Source organism: Exophiala xenobiotica (genome assembly GCF_000835505.1).
Source record: "Exophiala xenobiotica strain CBS 118157 unplaced genomic scaffold supercont1.3, whole genome shotgun sequence".
Classification (NCBI taxonomy): Eukaryota; Fungi; Ascomycota; class Eurotiomycetes; order Chaetothyriales; family Herpotrichiellaceae; genus Exophiala; species Exophiala xenobiotica.
In genome coordinates this window covers 3,471,150-3,492,772 of record NW_013562492.1, presented here as the reverse complement: position 1 = coordinate 3,492,772, position 21,623 = coordinate 3,471,150, and the positions used below count along the sequence as shown (strand labels likewise).

General features: G+C 52.9%; 11 protein-coding genes across 12 annotated transcripts; 6 read left to right on the top strand and 5 right to left on the bottom strand.

Moving 5' to 3' along the window:
• The first annotated feature begins 27 nt into the window (after positions 1 to 27).
• Positions 28 to 1,525, top strand: PV05_05542 (uncharacterized protein). Its single transcript, XM_013462058.1, has 2 exons — positions 28 to 400; positions 682 to 1,525. The coding sequence occupies exon 2, from the start codon at positions 1,009 to 1,011 to the stop codon at positions 1,438 to 1,440; it is 432 nt and encodes a 143-aa protein (XP_013317512.1). The 5' UTR covers positions 28 to 400; positions 682 to 1,008; the 3' UTR covers positions 1,441 to 1,525.
• On the bottom strand, positions 1,497 to 3,540 carry PV05_05541 (uncharacterized protein). Its single transcript, XM_013462057.1, has 2 exons — positions 3,394 to 3,540; positions 1,497 to 3,342 (listed from the first exon to the last, which is right to left on the bottom strand). The coding sequence occupies exons 1-2, from the start codon at positions 3,406 to 3,408 to the stop codon at positions 1,723 to 1,725; spliced, it is 1,635 nt and encodes a 544-aa protein (XP_013317511.1). The 5' UTR covers positions 3,409 to 3,540; the 3' UTR covers positions 1,497 to 1,722.
• A 179-nt stretch (positions 3,541 to 3,719) lies between these two features.
• On the top strand, positions 3,720 to 5,597 carry PV05_05540 (uncharacterized protein). The gene is made up of 4 exons (XM_013462056.1): positions 3,720 to 3,865; positions 3,920 to 4,131; positions 4,178 to 5,183; positions 5,265 to 5,597. The coding sequence occupies exons 1-4, from the start codon at positions 3,757 to 3,759 to the stop codon at positions 5,288 to 5,290; spliced, it is 1,353 nt and encodes a 450-aa protein (XP_013317510.1). The 5' UTR covers positions 3,720 to 3,756; the 3' UTR covers positions 5,291 to 5,597.
• Positions 5,327 to 7,348, bottom strand: PV05_05539. 2 transcript variants are annotated; one of them, XM_013462055.1, is made up of 4 exons: positions 6,860 to 7,348; positions 6,255 to 6,805; positions 5,476 to 6,203; positions 5,327 to 5,423 (listed from the first exon to the last, which is right to left on the bottom strand). In XM_013462055.1, exons 1-3 carry the CDS (start codon positions 6,952 to 6,954, stop codon positions 5,779 to 5,781), a joined length of 1,071 nt encoding a protein of 356 aa, XP_013317509.1. In that variant the 5' UTR covers positions 6,955 to 7,348; the 3' UTR covers positions 5,327 to 5,423; positions 5,476 to 5,778. The 2 variants fall into 2 exon arrangements, with proteins under 2 accessions (XP_013317509.1, XP_013317508.1); XM_013462054.1 differs by having other exon boundaries at positions 5,327 to 6,203.
• A 198-nt stretch (positions 7,349 to 7,546) lies between these two features.
• PV05_05538 (uncharacterized protein) lies at positions 7,547 to 10,409 on the top strand (the record flags this gene model as incomplete). The annotated part of the gene is made up of 2 exons (XM_013462053.1): positions 7,547 to 8,197; positions 8,243 to 10,409. The coding sequence occupies 2 exons, from the start codon at positions 7,547 to 7,549 to the stop codon at positions 10,181 to 10,183; spliced, it is 2,592 nt and encodes an 863-aa protein (XP_013317507.1). The 3' UTR covers positions 10,184 to 10,409.
• A 55-nt stretch (positions 10,410 to 10,464) lies between these two features.
• Positions 10,465 to 12,484, bottom strand: PV05_05537 (ubiquinone biosynthesis monooxygenase COQ6). Its single transcript, XM_013462052.1, has 2 exons — positions 12,209 to 12,484; positions 10,465 to 12,159 (listed from the first exon to the last, which is right to left on the bottom strand). The coding sequence occupies exons 1-2, from the start codon at positions 12,387 to 12,389 to the stop codon at positions 10,751 to 10,753; spliced, it is 1,590 nt and encodes a 529-aa protein (XP_013317506.1). The 5' UTR covers positions 12,390 to 12,484; the 3' UTR covers positions 10,465 to 10,750.
• Positions 12,485 to 12,676: 192 nt separating this feature from the next.
• On the bottom strand, positions 12,677 to 14,117 carry PV05_05536 (uncharacterized protein). The gene is made up of 2 exons (XM_013462051.1): positions 13,911 to 14,117; positions 12,677 to 13,860 (listed from the first exon to the last, which is right to left on the bottom strand). Exons 1-2 carry the CDS (start codon positions 13,987 to 13,989, stop codon positions 12,962 to 12,964), a joined length of 978 nt encoding a protein of 325 aa, XP_013317505.1. The 5' UTR covers positions 13,990 to 14,117; the 3' UTR covers positions 12,677 to 12,961.
• A 413-nt stretch (positions 14,118 to 14,530) lies between these two features.
• PV05_05535 (uncharacterized protein) lies at positions 14,531 to 14,791 on the top strand (the record flags this gene model as incomplete). The annotated part of the gene is made up of 1 exon (XM_013462050.1): positions 14,531 to 14,791. One exon carries the CDS (start codon positions 14,531 to 14,533, stop codon positions 14,789 to 14,791), a length of 261 nt encoding a protein of 86 aa, XP_013317504.1.
• Positions 14,792 to 15,442: 651 nt separating this feature from the next.
• PV05_05534 (uncharacterized protein) lies at positions 15,443 to 16,369 on the top strand (the record flags this gene model as incomplete). Its single annotated transcript, XM_013462049.1, has 1 exon — positions 15,443 to 16,369. One exon carries the CDS (start codon positions 15,443 to 15,445, stop codon positions 16,367 to 16,369), a length of 927 nt encoding a protein of 308 aa, XP_013317503.1.
• A 240-nt stretch (positions 16,370 to 16,609) lies between these two features.
• On the top strand, positions 16,610 to 18,344 carry PV05_05533 (uncharacterized protein). Its single transcript, XM_013462048.1, has 2 exons — positions 16,610 to 16,820; positions 16,877 to 18,344. The coding sequence occupies exons 1-2, from the start codon at positions 16,767 to 16,769 to the stop codon at positions 18,119 to 18,121; spliced, it is 1,299 nt and encodes a 432-aa protein (XP_013317502.1). The 5' UTR covers positions 16,610 to 16,766; the 3' UTR covers positions 18,122 to 18,344.
• Positions 18,345 to 19,987: 1,643 nt separating this feature from the next.
• PV05_05532 (uncharacterized protein) lies at positions 19,988 to 21,575 on the bottom strand (the record flags this gene model as incomplete). Its single annotated transcript, XM_013462047.1, has 2 exons — positions 19,988 to 21,166; positions 21,324 to 21,575. The coding sequence occupies 2 exons, from the start codon at positions 21,573 to 21,575 to the stop codon at positions 19,988 to 19,990; spliced, it is 1,431 nt and encodes a 476-aa protein (XP_013317501.1).
• Positions 21,576 to 21,623: the final 48 nt, after the last annotated feature.

Sequence of the window (21,623 nt, the reverse complement as noted above, 5' to 3'; positions counted from 1 at the left end):
CATCACTTTCCCACCTCTCAGGTATATCTTTCTTTCTGGTAGACCAACGAGCTAAATGTCGTGATGCAAACGCCTGAATACGGACTACCCAGACTTCAAGCCGAGGAGTTCTACGGGCAACAATTATGAGATGATGATAGTGACCTTGGGCGCACTTCGGTCGTACTTCTCCTGCAGCATATCGAAAGCGTCCTACACGTCAACCGCGCATTTCCCTGCGATTCTTTCTCTTACCCTTACAAAGTCGAGGGGAATGGCAACGGTCAAAGACTCAATCCCACATATAGTCCGGACTGCTGAGGATCCTCGGCAGAAGGGTGTCTGGTCAGCACGTCTGAGCAGGATTGACCAAGTCAATTCGAAGATACGACTGCTGAGACTGAGTCTTCCAAAAGATGGGGTAGGTGACTTGTGCATTTACGCCTGCACTGTCTCTCACAAGCGATTCCTCTGCTCTCCCACAAGTTTCTTGTTCTGGAGAAGAAGCCACGTATCTCCCCTTATCTAGCTCTTCATCGATCATTGAAACCTTAGGCGGATATGCTTGGGATGATAGCCCAGAACAAAAACCAGGGCTTCGTCCATGTGCCGAAAAGCGACCATGCCACACAATTGACGCTCTTTGCAGATTATGTGTTTTTCGTACTTGGAAACCACTGGCTCACATACAGACCCATCTAGTAGCCACCTCTACGCCACCTCCCAGGCCAATACATAGACCTTTACATCCCCGACGTCGACGTGGTTGGCGGCTTCACCATAACATCTCCGCCTCAGGCCTCGGCCCAGAGCCAGGATGATCCGCACATCGAACTGGCAATACAAGCTTCACCGAGTAACCCGCCGGCAGCATACCTCTGGCGGCCAGTCTCCGAAATTCTGGACTCAACCGTGACGTTCCGGGTGGGCGGGAACTTCACCTATCCCCCACTGACTCTGAACCGGGAAGAATGCGAAAACATCGATAGAGTTGTCTTTATCGCCGGAGGGGTCGGAATCAATCCGATCATGAGCATGATATCGGCCATGGACGAGGTGGGCACAGGCACAAAAACTGAACTTGGCGGAATGGTCAAAACCGTGCGAGTATTGTATACCGCCAGAAGAGAAGGCCCAGGAGAAGACATCCTCTTCGAAAAGCGATTGAACGATATTGCGAAGAAATGGAAAGGTAACGAACAGGTGGATTTCAAGTACACATTCTTCGAGACGAGCGGGAAACCAGGTCAAGAAGAAGAAAGGATTACTGGTAATATCACCACACGACTCAGACGTATAAAGCACGGCGATCTCTTTGAAGCTCTGGGAACAGAGGACAGTCGGAGTAACACAGTTGTCTATGTCTGCGGACTGCCTGCAATGACTGACGAGTTTGTGGAGCTGTTGAAAACGGCACCCGGCATGGACGAAAAGAGAGTGCTTTGCGAGAAGTGGTGGTAGACTGGACTCCACAGGAAGAAAAAGAAGAGACATGCCAATCGTCTCGAACGACGAAGCAATCCATCAATGAGATTGGGTATCATGCAATGCTATCTACTTATGCCTCGTTATCTTCCACCATGGGCCTTTGCTTGCTATGCTTCCCCCAATGTAAGCAGTTATACCGTTCGAGCCCGTATTGCGGTGGAAAGCCATGTGTATAGATATACCTTATACACAAGAGCCAACGGTTCTTTTCCTTTCTCTAGGCCGTCAAGAGAAGAGAGCGATCGTTCCCAAATTTCACATATCCACAACAACCTTGCCGCCATCCACAATGATCTGTTCATCGATCTTACTCTCTGTGTTCCCCCATTCCAGTCTCTTCCACGTCGTGATCCGCGCCTCATTCATATCAAAGTCAAAAAACCGGATGCGGCGGTGATACCCATAGTATCCGCCATACCCTCCAAAGCCCGCGCCACCGCCATAACACATCCATAGGGCAGGCTTCTTCTTATCTTTATCCAGGCCTGGCAGGCAATAGTCATTGACATGGTCGTGACCGCAGCTCACCAGGACAATGCCCTCGTCGACCAGGGCGTCCTTGAAATTACTATTGTATGCGGGCGCGGTCGGCGGCTCCGTCCAATTGCCCACCCACTTCAGCCCGTCGGGGTTCCTATACTCCGGCAGTGGGATGTGGATGAACGCCAGGTCCATATGTATATGCGTGTACTCTTTGTGCTTCCTTTTGAGGCTCTGGCTCGTCGCTCGGAACCAATCAATCTGGGACTGTTTGAGCCAGTCGTACCCATGGTACTGGTGCTCGTCAGGCGAGTACGAGTGCGTGTCGAGCATATACAGCGTAAGTGCAGAGTGTGAGGTCGACCCGCGACCCAGGACCTCAACGACATAATTGCCGACACCGTCCACATCTCCCGGCCCGGACGTGGAGAGCGAGTACGGCAGGCCGTCCATGATAGCCATGGAGGCTGCGCGGTCAAGGTTGCCTTCGTCGTCATGGTTCCCGAAAATGCCGGCGTAGGGAATGCGGTGACGTGCAAAAAGTTCGGAATATTTATAGATTGCAGACTGCGCGTCGGGAGCGGTGTCGCCATTGACCTGGTCACCTGACAGGATGACAAGGTCGGGCTTCTCGTCGTCGAGGAGGCGCTCGACAAACTCGAGAGTGCGTGGATCTGCCTCGCATTTTGTTCCCTCGGGCAGGGCGTGCCGACATTTTCCTAGACCAGTCGAGAGATGGAGGTCGGCGGCTTGCATGATCTTGAATTTGCCATCTTTGCGAATTCGGGGAATTGGTTTTTCCACCTTCTTCAATGCGGGACCTTTTCGGACGGTCAGGCGTGGTTCGGGGGCGTCAGAGCCGCCGTCTATGAAAAGGGATATATCTTGGACAGCCCAGTTGGACCGGGGGTCGGCGGCGTCTGCGCCGAAGAGGACATCGACGCCTGTCACGATTTTGGATTCATCGGTGCGCTTTGCAGATTTCTTAACCCACATTCCGGCAGGGCGGGACTCCCATCTTTCGTCTTTGGAGAGGGGGTCGACGGCTGAGGGCTGGATGCGGCCGATTTTGATGTCGTGAATAACTTCTTCGTGGGGTTTTAGATCGCTTTCGCGCTTGCGCTCGACAAGCAGGTACGCTTTCGTTATGTAGCCTTTCCCCAGGTATAAGTCTTTATTGATGCGGTGCCAGTATTCGCCGTCTTTGGTGCAGCTGCTGAAGGGATTGAGAGAGGAGCATGTGACGACGGTCAGGTCGGTTACCACGAAGCCTGGGTGGTGCGCAGGCAGATGGTTGTGGATGGAAGTAGGGAGGACCCGGTATCTGTTGTCGAGGAAAACTACCGTGAAAAGGACCAGCGTTAATAGCACACCAAGCTGTATGCCGGTGCGGACCTATTTCGATGTCAGATACTGGAATCGCAGGGTTGTCGGAGACAAGCATACAATTCTCCTTGTCATGCTGGCATGTGGTTGAGGGCGACGGCCCGCTGGGCTATCAATTGCCGAACATCAGTTAGCAGAGGGTAACATGCGATCCGGCATTAAGATGGATCAAGATCTCGCAACGCAAATCTTTGGCGAGTTGGATCGACATGGAGTGAATGTTGATCGGCCCTCTCGATGCCTTGAAACCTCTTTCTCGAGATGATCGACAAATTCAATGCCGTTTACAGACTAGCTTAACCTGGGGTTCGGCAGACCTTCCTGTTTCCCAAGACACCCGAAAAGTTGCTGCGCAGGCGCATTACTTCCGATCGACCAGGACCATTCTTCGACCGTCCTGGGAGAAGTGAGGGTTGTTGTGGTATGTCCGGGCTGCTTCGTGCCTTGAGACAAGCTCTGGGGTTGTCAAAGACTGGAAAGTCGCAGACTTCGACACAAGGCCTCGGTGCCAGGGATTTGACGAGGTTTGCTGGTACTGTGCCCCTACCACAAAGTCTTCCTAACGGCCAGCGCTGACTTCTCGAAGAAGGTGATAGAGTACTCGTAGACGGGGCGAGACTCACAGCGCCTCTTCAGAAAAATAGCAGCTCGAATTTCAAGAATGGGCTCCTCCTTCACAATGACATAATTGGCAAGACATTGTCCTCGCACTATGTTCGAGGACCGAAAGGCCTATACAAGGTCGAACCACCAACACTCGACGACTATATCTCGTTGACACCGAGATTAGTCACTCCGGTAAGCTCTCATGCTTCCATATGCAATCCAATGCTCAACATTATAGGTCTACGCCAACTATGCCTCAACAATCGTGTCTCTCCTCGATATGCATCCTGTACCATGGACGGAAGACCAGTCCACTGCCTCTCCGAGCCTCGAAATCCTCGAAGCCGGTACCGGTCACGGAAGTTTGACTCTACACGTCTCTCGGGCCATCGCCGCAGCCAACCCTCCTCCTCTTACCATCGCTGTCCCTCAAGTGAATCGTGATGACTCCAAGCGCACCCCGACCGAGGCCGAAAAGACCTTGACCCAAGCATGGACAGAGTGGAAACAAACCCGCCGCGCAGTCCTCCACACAGTGGAAAAGGTCGAAGCGAACCGCGGGCACGCTGAGAAAATCGTCCGCGGGTTTCGTCAAGGCCTGTACTGGCCACACATTGACTTCTACGCTGGCGATGTGAGTGGTTGGATTCAGCATCAACTAGCCTTGCGCCGCAACCGAGGGCGTAGCTGGAACCCTCTATCCAAGCCAGATGACGACAGCTTCCTGGACTATGTGTTGCTAGACATGCCCGGTGTACAAACGCAGCTCAAGCACGTCCACGCTGCTATGCGCGAGGGTGCTAAACTCATCGTCTTCACGCCCTCTGTCACACAGATCGGAGATTGTGCGCGAGTTATACAAGAGGCATCACTGCCGCTCGCCATGGAAAGAGTCCTCGAGCTGGGTGAGGGGATAAGTAACGGGCGTAGGTGGGACGTGAGGAGGGTGCTGCCTAGGAACAAAGACAATAGCAATATCAGACAAGCATCGTCTGCCACGGCCGTCGAGCCCGATCTGGAGAAGCAGCCGTCCGACGCTGAAGATGGAAGTGAAAGCAGGACTGCAAAAGAAACAATAGATGCACTGGCAGACCGCTTACCTGAAGATGAACCAGAAGAACCGGTCATGGTATGCCGCCCTCTTGTAGGCGAGCGGACCATGGGCGGCGGCTTCATTGCGCTTTTCAGGAAGATCACACCTGAGTCTGCGGCGCTCGCGGCACAATGGCGACGAGGTCAAACTGGTACGCATTTGTATTTTCACTCTGGCGATCCTTTGTTCCTTTCTTCAAAGGGTGAGCAAAGAATATGCTAACGTCTGACAGGATGGGCGAAGAAACGAAATCGGTGAAGGATTTGTACCGGACTGCCTTTTTTCGAGTGTGGATCGGTTAAACGACGTACATTTTGCAGGGCTCTGTGTAAGGTATATGATAGGACGTGACATAAAGTGTACAACATCAATGAAGGGTTTTGTGCTATGCCTATAGAACGACTTAGGTCAGTGCAAAGGAATGAAGTCAAAGCAGATCTTGCCTATGTTGTAGTCTTCTTTCCGTGTTGCTTCCAGTACAATTGCCTATACAAACAAGGCATTGCGACACGGTAAAATAGCAGACATTTATCCCGAGAGCCAAAACAATACCATTCGCAAGATACGCCATGCGCCGGGAGTAATGCAAATGGCCCTTCCCCCCCGGGGGTTGTCTCCTTATGATTGCAGGCCCTCCCCCCTGGCGCAAATCGACTGAGCCGGGGAAGTTGAGGAGAACGATCTCCTGACCAACCATGTCAGACGACTTCCTTCCCTTCGCCCATCCCGTAGATCGTACTGCTCCCCTATTTCGACACAGCTGGTAAAGCAGACTTGGCTTTCTCCAGAACACTCTCCGCAACAGGCATGGCGCGGCTCTTCAAGTTCTCGGCCACAGGAGCGGCTTGTTCTTTGAGCTGCGCAGCCAGTTTTGCTCTCCTCAGTTTGGTGGCGCGGAGATAGGCGAACAGCAGCACGAACAACAATTCGACTCTTTCCTTGGTCATCATGAGCAGACCCTGAACTAACAGGCCTTTCAAGAGCTGAGGTCCTATTCCTTTGAAGAGTGCGAGAGGACCTTCATGCTCAATGATGTAGGCCATGACCTCACCGAACGTCTTGAAAGGTTTGCCTTCTCGAGCTGGAGGCGGGCGTGATTGTAGGCCGACCTTGGCGACGATCAACGGCTGAGTTGTGATCGTTGCTAGGGATTTGGACATGGCTCCAAGAACTAGATACTGGTTAGCGATAGGATGGGATAGATAAGAGGAACTTGACGTACGGAAAGCCTCCCAAGGGCGCAGTCTGGCTCGGCCCGGGAATACACCATCCTTCAGACGCTGATAAGCGCCGTATGTGATAGCTGGGTTCACACAGAGCACGAGAGAAGCCTTGAGCCCTCTCCACAGCCCAGTCCAGCCGTCTTCACTGTGGACCACCTCTTTTCCGGTCTCCCAGAATGACTTCTTGTGGCCTCTGGGTTGAGTTTGTTGCCGTGTTGTAATAACTGCAACGGGAATTGTGAATACCTGGGCAAGTGCACCTGCGACAGCGCCCAGAGCCAGTTCGACCGCTGTACCTGGATGCTGCCCAGGCTTTGTCTCATATTTTGTCCACAGCTGTCGCACCACGGAATACCAATAGAAATAGGCAAAGTTCGTGGACGCAACGCCAGCGAGGGCTCCAGCAAGACCGGAGTACAGGCCGTGGAGGCCCTCATGCTCGATGATCTTCCTGATGGCGTCAAGCGTTGATTCGTAGTGGTGGTGCTCGGCGGTGTGCTGGATTATTTGATTCTTCTTCTTGATCTGTACTTGCAATCTTGTCTTTACACTGTAGACATGGTCAGTTCATCAATTCATCATCGCAGGGGCACACCGTCCGCACATATCGAGAGGATAGACCATAGCGTTGGCGAGTACTGCACCGGCTGCACCGGCCACGGCGCTCTCCCATGGCGCCAACTCCGACTCCTGAGACATTGTCTTCTAAATGTTGGCCTGGAGTGAGCTCGAGGGTATGTGTCTGCTTGCTACTCGACCAGCAGGGATAGGTCAAGAAACTACCGGAGTAGTGACGTAGGAACCCAGATGCTGAAGTATTCGAGGCGGCGGGTGTAAACCGAGACGTTCTCGCGGATTGAGAAGCTAGAGTGGCGAAGATGTAGGTAGACTTGTTGCTCTCGATTCCGCGAGGGATGGGGACAGGGGTGGATGGACTAGGAATGAAGATAATGTCGACAATGGTGCATCTAAAGAATCATTTTTCAGATCCTCATTCCCCCGAGGGACGCTGCGGGATGGCATGGGGCAGCATCCAATTCGGTTTCCCAGCTGCATGCATCCATCATCTTTCAACAGCCGAGGCAAATGGCTGATCGTATCAACTAGGCGAGGCAGGGAAACACTGCCGGTTCCGACCGTCTTCCTCCGGCCCGTTCTCGGTCAGTCGGCTACGGTAGATCAATTATACAGTCAATTATACGGCCGATCATAGAGACACTTCTGGACCTTACTCGCTTATACTCACATGTCATCGACCATTGCACGATCCCCATCATCTTAGCGACAAACAATGGATGTAAAGTGGTCGAAACTCGAACAGCAGGCACAGTCAATCGAGAAGACCATTCCCTCTAAGACTAGCACTAATGCTAACCTGGAAGCTGCAATTAAGAGTGCTGAGCTCTACCTGCAAGCCCTGCGCTTAGTCGACAAGCCGTCAGATCGAAAGCGGCTCGACGCAAAATGCAAAGAGTTGCTCGGCCAGGCTGAAAAACTCAAGCAAAGACAGGATGGGTCCTCAAAACCAGTCTCCATGGTTCTGCAGAAGGAAAAGCTTAGGGTACCTCTTTCATCTCGAAAACTCAGCACAAGGGAGAACATTATCATTCTCGAAGGCTCCAAATTAAATGGATTCATCTTCAAACCTTGGACAAGTGCCCCTTCTGCCGATGAATTCTCGCTTCAGAATGGACAAGAACCCTTCACAGACTCAAGTCCACTCCCGCTTTCTCCTGACCAGCTTGAAACCTTTGGCGGGTGGAAGCGAGCAGATGATGCCATCTCCACCAGCAATCATCATACCCATGATCAGTCTTCTTCCGATGAGGTGGTCATGCACTCTGATGAGCCAATGGATCTTGTTCAAGATTTGACGTCGGATTGTTCAGTCGTTGCGAGTTTATGTGCGTGTACTTCCAGAGTCGAGCGAGGTCACCCTAAGGTAGGTCCATCAATTTTGCATGGTGCCCATCTAACGCTAAGCCAGATACTTCGCTCAGCCGTGCATCCCTATGACTACGAGAATGACAGAATCTCTGTTTCAGCCAACAGAAAGTATATCTTGAAACTGTACTTTAATGGTTGTTGGAGGAGAGTCGAAATCGACGACTATTTGCCCACCTCGAAAACCTCACGAGTACTCCATGTAATCGATCGCCATCATCCAGGCCTACTATGGCCAGCCCTAGTTGAAAAGGCATATCTTAAAGTTCGAGGTGGCTATGATTTTCCCGGAAGTAATTCAGGCACCGACCTTGCTGTCTTGACTGGCTGGATACCCCAACAAGTATTTCTGCACGACGAAGGTGTCGAGCCCGACCGCTTGTGGGAGGAAATAGCCACCAACTTCAAGGAGGGAAATGTCCTGATCACCATTGGTACTGGCAATCTGCCACGCCGTGAGCAGAAGTATCTCGGGCTTGCGGCAGAACATGATTATGCCGTCTTGGAAGTGTCTTCTGATGGTGATGCCAAAGAGATACTGGTCAAGAATCCATGGGCCGACGGCGATGTTTGGCGAGGAGCATCAAGAAGGAGACCAAATCAGAATGACGAAGCCAACGGCACATCAACAGACCAGAAAATGATGCCGGGCACTTTTTGGATGGACTTCAACAGCATGTTTCAATATTTCGAAAACATGTACATCAACTGGAACCCCGGCTTGTTCTCCCACAGAGAAGACCTCCATTTCTCATGGCAGCCACAACAGCCCGAATCAGCTGCAAATATCTTCGTCGAAAATCCACAATTTGCCGTGACAGTCTCCGAAAGTGGTGAGGTCTGGTTGCTGCTGAGTCGGCACTTTCGAACAGGAGATTATACACAATCGACTATTGGCAAAAATGGCTACATCAGCATCTACCTGTACGAGCGCCATGGGAATAAAGTCATCACCAGCGAGGGTGCCAAGGTACGCGGTCCATTTGTAGATTCGCCAAATACCTTGTTGAGGTTCCACGCGGATGCTAGGACAACCTACACTGCAGTCGTGGTCTCACAAACCTTGCCACCAGGTAAGATGAATTTTACCATTTCGGCATTGTCAAAATCCACTTTGTCACTGTCCGAAGCTCGCCTGCAATATCCCCGAAAGTCCAGCATAAAATCTGCCTGGACGAGGTCAATAGCAGGCGGCAACTCCGACTCGGCTACTTACCTTGCCAACCCACAATTTCGAATGCATCTCAACACAAAACAGCAATTAGCTTTACTTCTCCGTGTCGACCACAAGAATGAAGACGACTCGGTAGACGCAACTGATATCCACGTTAAGATCCTGGTCGTATTCAGCAATGGCTCGAGGATCGTGCGCTTGAGACCTAGAGATGTCCTCGCACACTCAGGGGACTATCGACGTGGAAGTGCTGTGGTGGAAACGGAACTGCCAGTGGGAAACTACACCATCATCTGCTCGACGTTCGATCAAAGCCGTCTCGCCGACTTCACGCTCGACCTGTACTCCTCGACTGATACCCCATCTCTCGTCCAACTACCGGCCGACGGGAGCGGACGACTTAGCATCAGAAGCACTCCTGCGGTCTTTGGCAGCACTGCCAATCGCCTCCTCGCACCTCTCGTCATCAACAGAATGAGTCGTGTCGCATTCGTGGCGCGGCACATGATACCCGCAGCACCCTCTGCGTCGCTGTTCAAAATGACACTGGAGCAAGGTCAAGGACCCTATAAGCAAGTGGTGGCCAGCAGCGAGATCGACAATGAGGAATTCACGAGTGTTTCGTCGGGGCTTCGTATCGGAGATTTGGATTTGCAACCCGCCATGTGCAGTCCGGAGATTGGTGGTTTGTGGCTAGTGCTAGAACGATTGGCCCAGGGACAAGCTGCCGCTAGAGATGAGGTTCTCGGCGTCGAGATCTTCACGGACGAGAGGCTTGATTTGGAACCTTGGGGTCTGGGGGAGGGATAGAATGAACAAAAGGTTGGGACAGGCTTTGATTACCTTATGCGAAACACAATCTAAGACTTCTTGAAGTCCCTACTGATGGCCAATTAGTATATTCACATAACTCGCGAGCGAGGCTTCGATCGTTCATCCTTGACTGCAGACGAGTCTTGTCCCGTAAAGCTTGGGGGGTCCGACCGGCCCTTATCTATCCTGGAGTATTTCGAGCATGATGGCAGGGTAATAATGAGGATATGCAGTGATTTCGGGATGGCCGCGTTTCGCCATTTCGAATGTAGAAGACTCGCGCACTCGTTCATGTCCTCCACAAGCTCCATCAGTAGTACCAGGTAGTTGCGGGTCGACATAGACAGGCTGCTTGATCTTGGAGGGCAAAAAGTAATTTTATTAGATCCCATTTCCATCTAGGCACCCACTAGGTATCAATGGTCCCAATTTTCTTTCCGTTCTCTTCTCACCTTACCACCCTGACATAACCAAGGCATACTGACAGCCCACACGCGCGAGACACGCACGGACGTGCTCGTATTACTGGGTTGCCCAAACCCGCACACACGCATGGGACTTGGATCAACTCGCCTGCCTCATAATCAACTCTTTCAACCCGGGCACCACTTGATTGACGAGGTTCATCCCGAGGCCCCTCGCCCTGCCCACGACACTCGCCAGCATGCCGTCCCCACCACTTCCAAGCTGGTACAAGGAATTCAACGCATCCACGCCTCCGGCCATCACCAAGCCCCGCCCGAACCGCGCGGAACTATACCTCTCCAAGGCCATGGGGTCGCCGATGTCCATCCCGTGACGGACGCTGTACGCGATACACTCCGCCAGCGCCTTTGCATCCGCCAGGCCGAGATTCAGCCCCTGGCCTGCGAGCGGGTGGATCGTGTGCGCGGCGTCTCCGATCAGGCCTACGCGCGGGTTGACCAGGCTCGTCGCGTGGCGGAAGCGCAAGGGGAAACTGGCGAGGCTGTTCTCTTGTATGCCCGTCACGAAGGGCGGTTGGCGAGATAGACTAGGAGGCGCGGAGGTGTGTTCGAGACGCCAGCGGAGTTCGGTTTCGTGGGCGTCGACGGCGGAATCCGCTGGAAGGCTCAGTAGGTACTTCAAGTCGGTTTGGCTGAGGCGCAATGCTGCGTTGATCATGGCGATTTGCGCGGAAGCGGGAAGGGATTTCAAGTACGCCGCGTGAGACGGCTTGGTGGACCAGACCATTGACGCGCGGTCATGGGGCAGTGGGAGAATGGCGATCGGCCCGCCAAGTTGTGGAAGGAAGCGCTGGTACGCGGTCGCGCGGTTGGGTAGCGGTTCGGAGCTGAAGAGGTCGAAGTCGACGGTCTGGGCGGTGTCGGCGGGTTGAAGAGTGAGTGTGGCAACGACGCCGTGGCGGTTGTAGTCCCATCCCGACGAGTTGATGCCGGCGAAGGCGCGGACAGGGCTGTTGAAGCCGTCTGCGCCGATGAGCAGGCGTGCTGCTATATTGGTTGGATTGTTGTGCGAGAGTGGTCCAGGCGATTTGGGTTCGAGAGATATGACGGGCCATGTTGACAAGTTGAGTCCTTCGGGGTCATCTTCGCCGGTCTCGATTGCTGACACGCTCGTGTTGGAGAAGAGGGACGGTTCTGCGCCGACTTCGACGATGCGCTCGAGCAGGCCTCGCGTCAGGTTGGCGTTTTCACACATGGTCGCTATCGTCTGGGGCGGGGCGTTGTACTTCTGTGTCTCGGCTTTCCAGTCGAACTGGATGCTGGCGTCGTTGGCGGCGTCCCAGACTTGCATTTCGTCGTAGGCTTGAATGCGGGTTTGGTCGACGTGTGCCCAGGAGCCGGTCGTCTCGAGGAATGAGACGGATGAAGGTGTTAAGCTGCTAGCCCGATTTGAGAATTGGTGCTCGGGTGAAGGCCATTGCCGCAGCTTGGAGAGATCTTGGATCTCAATCAGTGCGGTTTTTAGATGTGATGTTACAGGAGAGGATTCTGGGGGGTTGGTCAGTGTTGTTCGATACGGAAATGCGAGGCAGCGTACTGAGAGCTGCTAGTAGGGCGAGGCCTGCTGGGCCTCCACCGACTGTTACGACATCGTAGATTTCAGGTGTTTTTGATGATGTTGATAAGAGGCGTCGCCGTTTAGGTGCAGTCAGAGCTTTTCGACACTGGGCGCAGATGAAGCTCGAGCGACCTGTCAAAGCTGATAATCTAGTAGGCATGGTTCAGAGATTATTCAAGTCAAAATGGGCAGTCTCTGAAGTCCCGAGTCGGGTAATGTTGCGGATATAGACTTGAAAGGGCAATGCTGTAGGTGGTGAGAGGTTCATGGAGGTTCAACTCGAAGTTTGAAGTCTTCAAGGAATACGGATTATTGGTGACCAATCGGGTTAGTGCCTCATTTGCCTCATTCGCGAAAGTGTCACCACCATATCGAGTTCAGATGAAGCGAGACCACGAGTGACGCAGCAATAGCAAGGGCATTGTGTTCAAGCGGATCTGTTGTGGTCAATCGTGTTGTGCTACCTGTAGTGTATGGTGCTCGACACATAGTGCTTCTGATGCTGAGCTAAAATCACGCCCAACTACAGGCAGATAATGCAAACTCCATGATTTCGACAGGCACTCTCATAGCTAGTGGTACCATCGCTTCGAAAAGCAAGGCAGCGCAGTGTCCTTGCTTCAACCACCTCCTTGCAATCGGCCTCCAGAGTGTCGCTCGCCTACTCCATAAGAATCAGTTGACAGATGCATTTCCAAGCAGATGCCAAGTGTACTCGTGTGTGTCCAGACCTCAGCCTTCGGAGTGCCTCTGAGATACTTCTTCCTTCTGCTCATCCGAACCTGGCTTCCGAAGTCTTAACTCCATGGGACCCCAGTCGTGCCGCATGTAACCACGATTTACATAGGACAATATCGGCGTGTGCCCATGTCTGAATCGTCGTTCTGTCATACGATCGTAAACTCCGATAACACGGCCAAAGACAACCACATGGTCTGCTATATGAACCAGCTTCTCCGGCAGATATTCGCAAGTAAGATTCAGAGGCGCCAGGGGCGGTCCTCGGCCGGAGGGCCGTATAATTGGCGGTTCCCGGGCACGAGGCTGGAGCTCCGGATCCCGAAAAACGTACGACTCCAGCTTTCCATGTTTGTCATGAAAAGGCGAAGTCGCATTGCCACGCGAGAATCTGGTAGCTAACATCTCGCCGGCTCGGTGTTGGCCAGAGAGGAAGTGTGCCGTGAAAAGACCCGAGCTCCGAATGGCGTCGAACGTGGACGAAACCCGTTTGATATTGAATGATACGATCGGTTCCGGAGAAAGTGTAACGGTGTTGAAGGAGGACACCGTAGCACCCCGCCAGGCGTGTGGAGCTCCTTTTGGGCTCACAGAGACATCTGTGGCGGTAATTATCGCAACAGGGTGTGCAACGTGACGCATCGCGGCTCTGACCTCTTCGGAAAGCTTTTGCTTGACAAAACACTTCTGAATATGCACGTTATCACTGGTTTTTGGTAGTTCCGACGTGTCATTGCGCATGCTGTTGATGCTATCCTTTTCGGGTTGCGCTGTTAACGCTGATGGAGCTGCCGAGAAGTTCCTCCGTCCTGATTGACATGTCGGCCTACTTGGTACGAAGGCCAAGTCATGGCAGCTCGTCCCAGAGGGATGGTATGAATGAGCATGGCGAGCTACCATGGTCAGCGAGAGTCATGATCAGCGTATTGCGAGAGAAGCGTACAAGCAATATATGTTGTTCGCAAACATGAAGGTGCTCTAGCAGCTCTGGCAAAGCTACCGAAGCTGAAGCTTGCAGGCATCTGAGATTTTGTCTCTTCTCTTTGAGCCACACATGCCTTCGAGGTCAGGGGTACGGGACTCAGTAGTCTGATTGCATGCTTGATGTCAGCCCGAGGTGAGTGGTTCTCGAAGCAGCAGTCGTCGAACAAATACAGACTGACGGCATCGAGGCAGGAAGCCAACTCAGGAAAGTCTGCCGATGGTCGACTGATACTCCGGAGTAGTTGGGTATAAAGCGCAGAATGCCACCAACACCTTCATTGCCCAAGTCGTGGCAAGGTCTGTACGATTTCTGCTTTGCATTATTTGGTCGGCAAGACTTGCGCTGAGCCAGTGGGGCCCAAGGAACTCGAATTGCCGAAAAGCATCACATCAATAGACGATTGTTCTCCCGGTAGATGATCCGCCTTCTTCTCCAACCGCCCTGTCGGTCAGAAACCCGAGGCTGGTGGCAGCTCGCCTTACAGAACATCAGGATCAGCCGTCGACTCTCGCTTTATATACTGTCGAGGCTATCAACCTTGACGTGCCTATTGTGGATTGGTCACTATAGCCTCCAACATGTCAGACATCGAAGAAGCAACAGTCACGTTCCGCAAGTCGGACATGCAAGTGAAATGGCTGGCCAAGGAACGACTGACTCTTCTTCAACTCGCGGAGAAGTCGGGGTTGAAGCCAGATTTTGGTTGTCGGTCTGGCGCCTGCGGGACATGCGAGGTGAGATTATTGAAAGGCACGATTGAAGGGTGTCTCGAGGGCGACGATGGCGTTCTGATATGTTGTTCCATTCCCGCCAGCATAGAGATTGAACTCGAGTTGTGAAGGAAAGCGAAGAGGTAGATGCCATTGCAGCGCCTCGCTGGTCCTTGCGAACACACTTCACGACAAAGCCACCGCTTTTCGCGACTTGGAAAAGCAACTGTCAACGCTCAATAGAGCCGATGAAGAGTCGTGGGCAGACCTCCCGGCTGCTGTCGAAGTTTTCGGCACGGACAGCTGATCTTCAAAAGCGGCAGTCAGCTACGACATCCAGAAGCTCCACAGATGTTCTGGAGAATCTATGGACTTTCATACGGTTCTGCAGCTTGAAAGGATCTCTTGCTGATCAAGTTATGAGAAACCAATCGTCCACTTGACATCCCCCAGGCTTGTCTCGCCCCCTTGGCGCAAGTCCAACTGTGGCTGTGGTATTTGCCCTTGCCAGTCAACAACATGGCTATTCCGGCTTCGCGTCTGATCTGGCGGTGTTCTACGCCTTTTGCTAGCATTGCATTCTACCGAACTGTGCAGGGTTGACAGGGATAGTGGGATTGTGGTGTTCCCCGCATGATAATGGAGGGGATCATCAGGCCGATGTTAGTTGGGCTTCATTGCAACCCGACGACTGTTACATCAAGTATTGATGGACGATATTTAGGATATCAGCTTCCTGTTATCTGGAGGACATCCAATCTGGAGTGATAGATATCAGCCATGACTTCCGACCCCCCAACACCATATCTGGACGCACTTCGCAATGATGGCTTCGTCAAGATACCCACCCTGATATCGCCACAACTACTGCATGCCCTAAGAACAGCTTGTGAACATACCACAGATTGTGCACGGCAAGGCCAATGGCCCTATGTCCGAACCGTTCCAAAACAATATCCACCCTGGCATGAGTGGCAGCCTGGTGACAATATCTGGGGAGTCCAGCATCTTCTCCATCCAGACATGAAGACTAGAGATACCTTTGCGGAACTATATTTCTCTGACGAAATCCTTTCCATTGTCAAAGAGCTGGTTGGACTGCAAGACGATCCACAAGGCTATGACAAGTTAGTCATGGAGCTTTTCAACCTGCTGGTAAGTCCTGCCGAGCAACAGGACTTTGAACTCTGCTGGCATCGAGACGATGTTCGACCGGACGTGTCACCAGAGGAGGAAGAACGGCAGCTCAAGGAGAAAAGTCCCAATGGCCGGCAGTTGCATGCGCAATACAACATTGCATTGTTCGATGATGCGTCTCTTCTCGTCGTCCCAGGAAGCCACCGGCGTGTACGGACCGAGACTGAAAGAGCTGCGGCTCCCTTCGAGGCTAACTTACCTGGTCAACTCGTGGTCGAATTGGCTCCTGGCGATGCAGTATTTTATGACAGCAACATCCTTCACCGAGGAATATATAAGGGGATTGATGCGTCTCACGATGTAGGTCGGATGACACTTCACGGTTCCGTGGGGTTGGCAGGTCATGGGACTGAGCGGGCTAGACAAGTGCTGCAGCATGCTGTTGGTGACTGGGTTGATAGAGCAAAATTCACCTTGGATGGGCCTAAAGCTGAGCGAGCCGAGGCCATGCGACAAAGACTGGTCGCGATGGGGAGAGGGAAGGATCTGGGTTATTCGCTGGTCGGGTAGAGTCTGCACGTAGGGTACGCCATCGTGAAGTGGTTAGAGTAGTAGTCACCTAGTAGTTAGAGTTATGATGTTCGCTCATAAGATGACCGTTGCTTGATTATCTCCCCGGGTGCTGCATGATCGCTTCGGTGCTTCTGGGTGTCTGGCGTGTCTAGCACGGTCTGCGTAACAGTGACACGCACACGCACGCGGCGATAGAGCGCTACTGCGGAGTATATACCTCCATAGATTGAAGACGGCATGGTCGGTCTATGACTACCACTCAACCTCTTCAACCACGTGAACAACCTGCTAGGAGCCTGCGAAGACTTCACTCACTTCACATACTGCAGCTCGAAAAGACGACCAGTCGGCCACTGTCTTCGTTAAAGTCTTCTCTGTTCACCTCGTCGTTCACATGGCTGCTGAACTCTCCACCACCAAACTGAACCCAGACAGCCATGTCCTACTGGTAAATGCCTCATATCGGGTCACTTCTCACGGCACTGTACTCTAACCGAGATCCAGGACCAACCTCTCCTGCGGCTACCTCACGAACTCGTCAAACGCAATTTCAGAAACACTCAGCGCTATGTAGAACGTGAACGAGACCACATCTTACCCACCCTCAAGGACACCGCCAATGCAGCGCTCAGTTCCTCCCAAACCCCGGATCAAACCCTCGCCTCCCTAGACGCCATGATTCAACGGATGCAAAATTTCAAGCGGAAATTGGAAAAGCTACATACGGAGGAGGAAGCCCTTCATGAGCACACAGCCAAACGCATCAAACATCTACAAGACCTATACCAGGTTCCATCCCTGGCCGATGTACAGTATGACCAATGGTCAAGGAAAAGACTCGATCGGCTGATAGTGGACTACCTCCTTCGATCGGGTTATTCTGGGACGGCGTCAACACTGGCCGAATCGAAACAAATCACGCATCTAATAGACCTCGACACCTTCATATCATGTCACAAAATTGCTTCGTCCCTGACTAGAGGCGAGACCAAAGAAGCGTTAGTATGGATCAACGAGAACAAGAACTCTCTGAAGAAACTCATAACTGCTCCATACAAGTCGACCAATCTCGAATTCGAACTACGCCTCCAACAATTCATCGAGCTGCTTCGGGCCGGGACTCCAGCAAAACGACTCGAGGCGACTATACATGCGCAACAGCACCTCGCCCCGCACGCTTCTTCACGATCAGAAGCAATTATGCAGGCAGCAGGACTGTTGGCCCAGACAACAAACACCGAGGCCGAACCATATCGCAGCTTGTTCGCCCCTTCACGATGGCACCATATAGCGAACTTGTTCATCGAAACCCACCACACATTACTGTCCCTTCCAGTCCAGCCCCTCATGCACGTCGCTCTATCCGCAGGACTTTCCGCTCTGAAGACTCCCGCTTGTCACAGTGCTTACAATCCAGCCAGCTCTTCAACACCTGGCCATGCTCGCATTGCGACGAATACCTCCTTGTGCCCGATTTGCAGCATGGAGCTGAATGACCTTGCTCGCAACGTGCCATATGCTCATCACACAACGAGCTCTGTGGAATCGGACCCTGTAGTCTTGCCAAATGGACGAATATATGGCCGTGAGCGGTTGGAAGAGCTACAACGCAAACTCGCCATGGCTGGACTAGGCGGCGGAGAAGGAGGGGTTCAAGAGCTGCAGATTGGTAAGGAAGGTGAAGTCAGAGACCCTACCACTGGTGAGAGTTTCAAATGGGATCAAGTGAGGAAGGTGTATATTATGTGAGCCATCCGAGACACCGGGAAGGCGAACGGCACAATGCTTTGGACATCAAGCCAGCCACAGCCAAATGAATGACGATTAATGAAGGACCAAGACATGAAATGGAGAAGTAGCAATACTCGCCTCAGCTTTGATCTTCCTGCACCTGAACCATTACCGCCTCAATGAAAACAGAATGCACTACCTCAAAATATGCTAATGCCCCGGTCCCACACCCACATATGGGTTCCGAAGAAATAAGAATACTTATGTTATGCTTCGTGAGGAATATGTACCTCAAGCTCGTACTTCTGGCCCATTCGACGCAGAAACCTTGCGCATGTCTTCAAACCAAGTTCCGCCGTAGAAGTGCCAAGCATCCTACGGTGGATTTCAGGCCCAGTCAAGCGACCTCAAACATCGAGCTTCAATAGCCAACAGCCCCAGCAGACAGTACCGAATTGAGCGATAGACGACCAGCGGCCATACGATTTGCGTCAACAACACCGAGACCCTAACTCGAAAGTCTTGTCCCCTGTCTGTCTGAGTGAACGCCAAACGATCTGCGTCCAACGACCCTCGAAGCAAGCAGCTACCAGAGATCGATCTCCCCTCTTCCTCCGCGACTTGAGCACGACGACGAGTAAGAGGCCCTTGCCTCGCTCCCCTGACCTCTTCACATTCGCGGTCCGCCTCGTTCTCATTCTCCTCCTGACCAAGCCCGATACTACTTGTACACCAAAAATAAAGATGTCTGGCGTCCCACAGCGATTCTGGGGTTCTCCGGTCCGGTACCTGCGATGGGCCATGCACGAGAAACCCGCCATCTTCTGGAGTTGCGTGCTCGGTGGAATGGGACCAATGTGTTTTGTGGTCGTCCCGCCGTTGAGACGATGGGCCGGCGACGAGGATCCGGCGCAGATCCCACTGACTTATCCTGGTGAGTCTTTTTCTAAGCACTTATGCACTACATATTGGCAGGTAGAGGAGGAGGAGGAGGGATTGCGGACACACACACTCTCTGTCTAGGCGAGAGCTGGAAAAAATCGAGTACACCCTCGGGCCCAAGAAGCACATACTCGTCTTGTAGCGTCTCAAGCGATCGGTCGAGAGGAACCATTGCCTGGGAAATGGATGGCTAACTTATGGTTGTCTTGGTAGTTCCCAAAGGACCCAGAAAGATCCCTCAAGGGTTCGACGATCCAAAATGAAACGCTCTCGCAGACTCTCGCAGACCTTTTTTTAAAGAAAACAAAAACAACCGCGTTACGATTGCCTGGGACTTGCAAGAGGCTGCTTGTCTAGCATGGGGAAAGCAGACACCTGAGCTGGGAACACCATGGGGGCAGGACACCAGCCACGAGACGAAAGGTAGCGCTCACGGCACGGCATTGTACATAGCTTTGTTTCCTATGGGGGAACAAAAATTGAAAGATCAATCAATCGATTATTTCGGATTATTTGAAGCATGCAAGCCATTTGGATTTTCTTATGGGGGTATTTTTCATCAAGCACGAAGCATGCCAGCAGCATTCCATCTCTCCAAGTAAGGAAAAAGCAGTAAACGCACGCAAAAGCACTCCATCCTATCCAGCGTGGTGATCTCTCATGAACCCAGGAGTACACCCATAGCGACAAACCCCCATGTAAAAAATAGCCGTTGAATGTGATCTGGTTGACCACTGCGAGCCCAAATGCTGTGAAAAGGAGTTGAGTGCAGAAGTGGACGCAAAGATACCTTGTTCCGTTACGCGCGACTCCTTCCCCGACATGGAACGTCGACGAAGGCCGTGATGACCCTGGTTGCCCGTTAGTCACTCGAGTCCTGTACGACGAGCCAGATCGTGAAGAGAGACACGTCACGACACATACCTTTTTTTCTCTCTCTCTCTAAAAGTCGTCTTCTGGGATGAACATACCACTGCCATCACCCTCTTCATCCTCGTCATCGCCATCATCGCCATCGTTAAGGAGCTGGTGTTCGTGTTGTTCCTGGTCTTCCTCGTCGTCGTCATCATCTTCCACGAACACTCGAGCTCTCTTCCCCGGACGTGGCGGCGTGTCCTTGTCCTTGTCAAGATGCATCCTCATGGCATTCTCCTCGCCCAGCGCCGTGTACAACTCCTTGAGCTCGTCCTCCTTGCGCTTCATGCCCTTACTCGTGGCCGTGCACCAGGGCATGTCCTCCTTCTCGATGCGCGCACAGGTCAGCCAAGCGATGTCATGCTCGGCGCGCTTCAAGTGGGAGCGTTCCTGCATGAGGTCGCCGACAAAGTGCTTGATATCCTCCTTGAGCACGCCCATGTTGGCCTCGAGCACGTGGCACGCCTTGATGCTCATGGGGAAGTACTGATGGAACGTCTTGAAGTCGAGGTGTGTGAGGTACGCGCCTCCACCTTCGTGCAGGGCCGAGTAGAAGTTCAACCCGCCGTCGGGCGCGCGTCGCGTGCGGTCGTCACTCACATTCTGCGCGAACCACTGGCGGAAAAAACACACGCTCATCCACATGTAGATGTCGCCCGAGTAGCTCGGCCGGCCGGGCTTGTCGGTCGCCGTGCGCATCATGAACTGCGGATAGTGGCCCAGCATGCGCATCTCGATGGCCTCTTTGGCCAGCGCGAGTTCTTCGGCTTTCTGGTTCAGCACGCCGCGGATGTCCTCGCCAATGCGCTCTTTGTCCTCGTCCTTGATCACGGCCCACTGGCCGATCAGGTGGATCGCGGCTTCGCGGTAGATGGCCGGCGACCGCACTCGGCGGCCCAGCTCGATCCACACGACGGGGTTGCCCATGATCGATGTCCACAGCACGCTGTCCTGGCGCATCAGGGCCAGGTCGACGATGTCGCGCACGTGGTCGATTGCACCCACGGACTCGGCGCTTTCGATCACCGCCATGACGCACGTCAGGATCGTCGCCAGGCTGGTGTCGTCGAAGCGAGGCTCGCGGTTGTAGAAGACGCCGAACAGCCAGTCCCAGGATTGGTTGTGGATGTTTTCCACCTTGCCATTTTCAAAGTCCGGCACGAGAGGGAGGCTGGAGCGAGGAGATCGGCCGGATTCGTTGACGTCCTATGTAGTAGTGCACAGAGGTGGTCAATTAAAGATTCAAACCCTAGGTTGTTGGGGATGTGTCTCTCAACAGTGAGAGAGAAGCGGGGGAAGAAGACGATAAGAGAGTGAGAGAGAAGGAGAGACAGAGAGAGAGAGACAGAGAGAGTCCTCATACAATGCGGATGAATTGACCTGGTCCTTCCTCGCCAGGTGCGCGGTGCAGTTCAAAGCGGAACGCTGCAGCGTTCTCACGACGGGCTTGTGGGTTCAAGCGTGGTGGAGGTTTCGCGGCGAGTTGCTCGGCGAACCATGGTGAGTGGGTGGTCAGGACTTGCGAATGGAGTTTGTAATATTGAGTGGTTGACACGATGACGAGCACATCGCCGTCAACGAACTTTGGAAAGCCTGCTTTCGAAGGGGACGCCATCTTGAACGATGATGTCGTGCGAATGAGGTGAGGATTACTGATGATGAG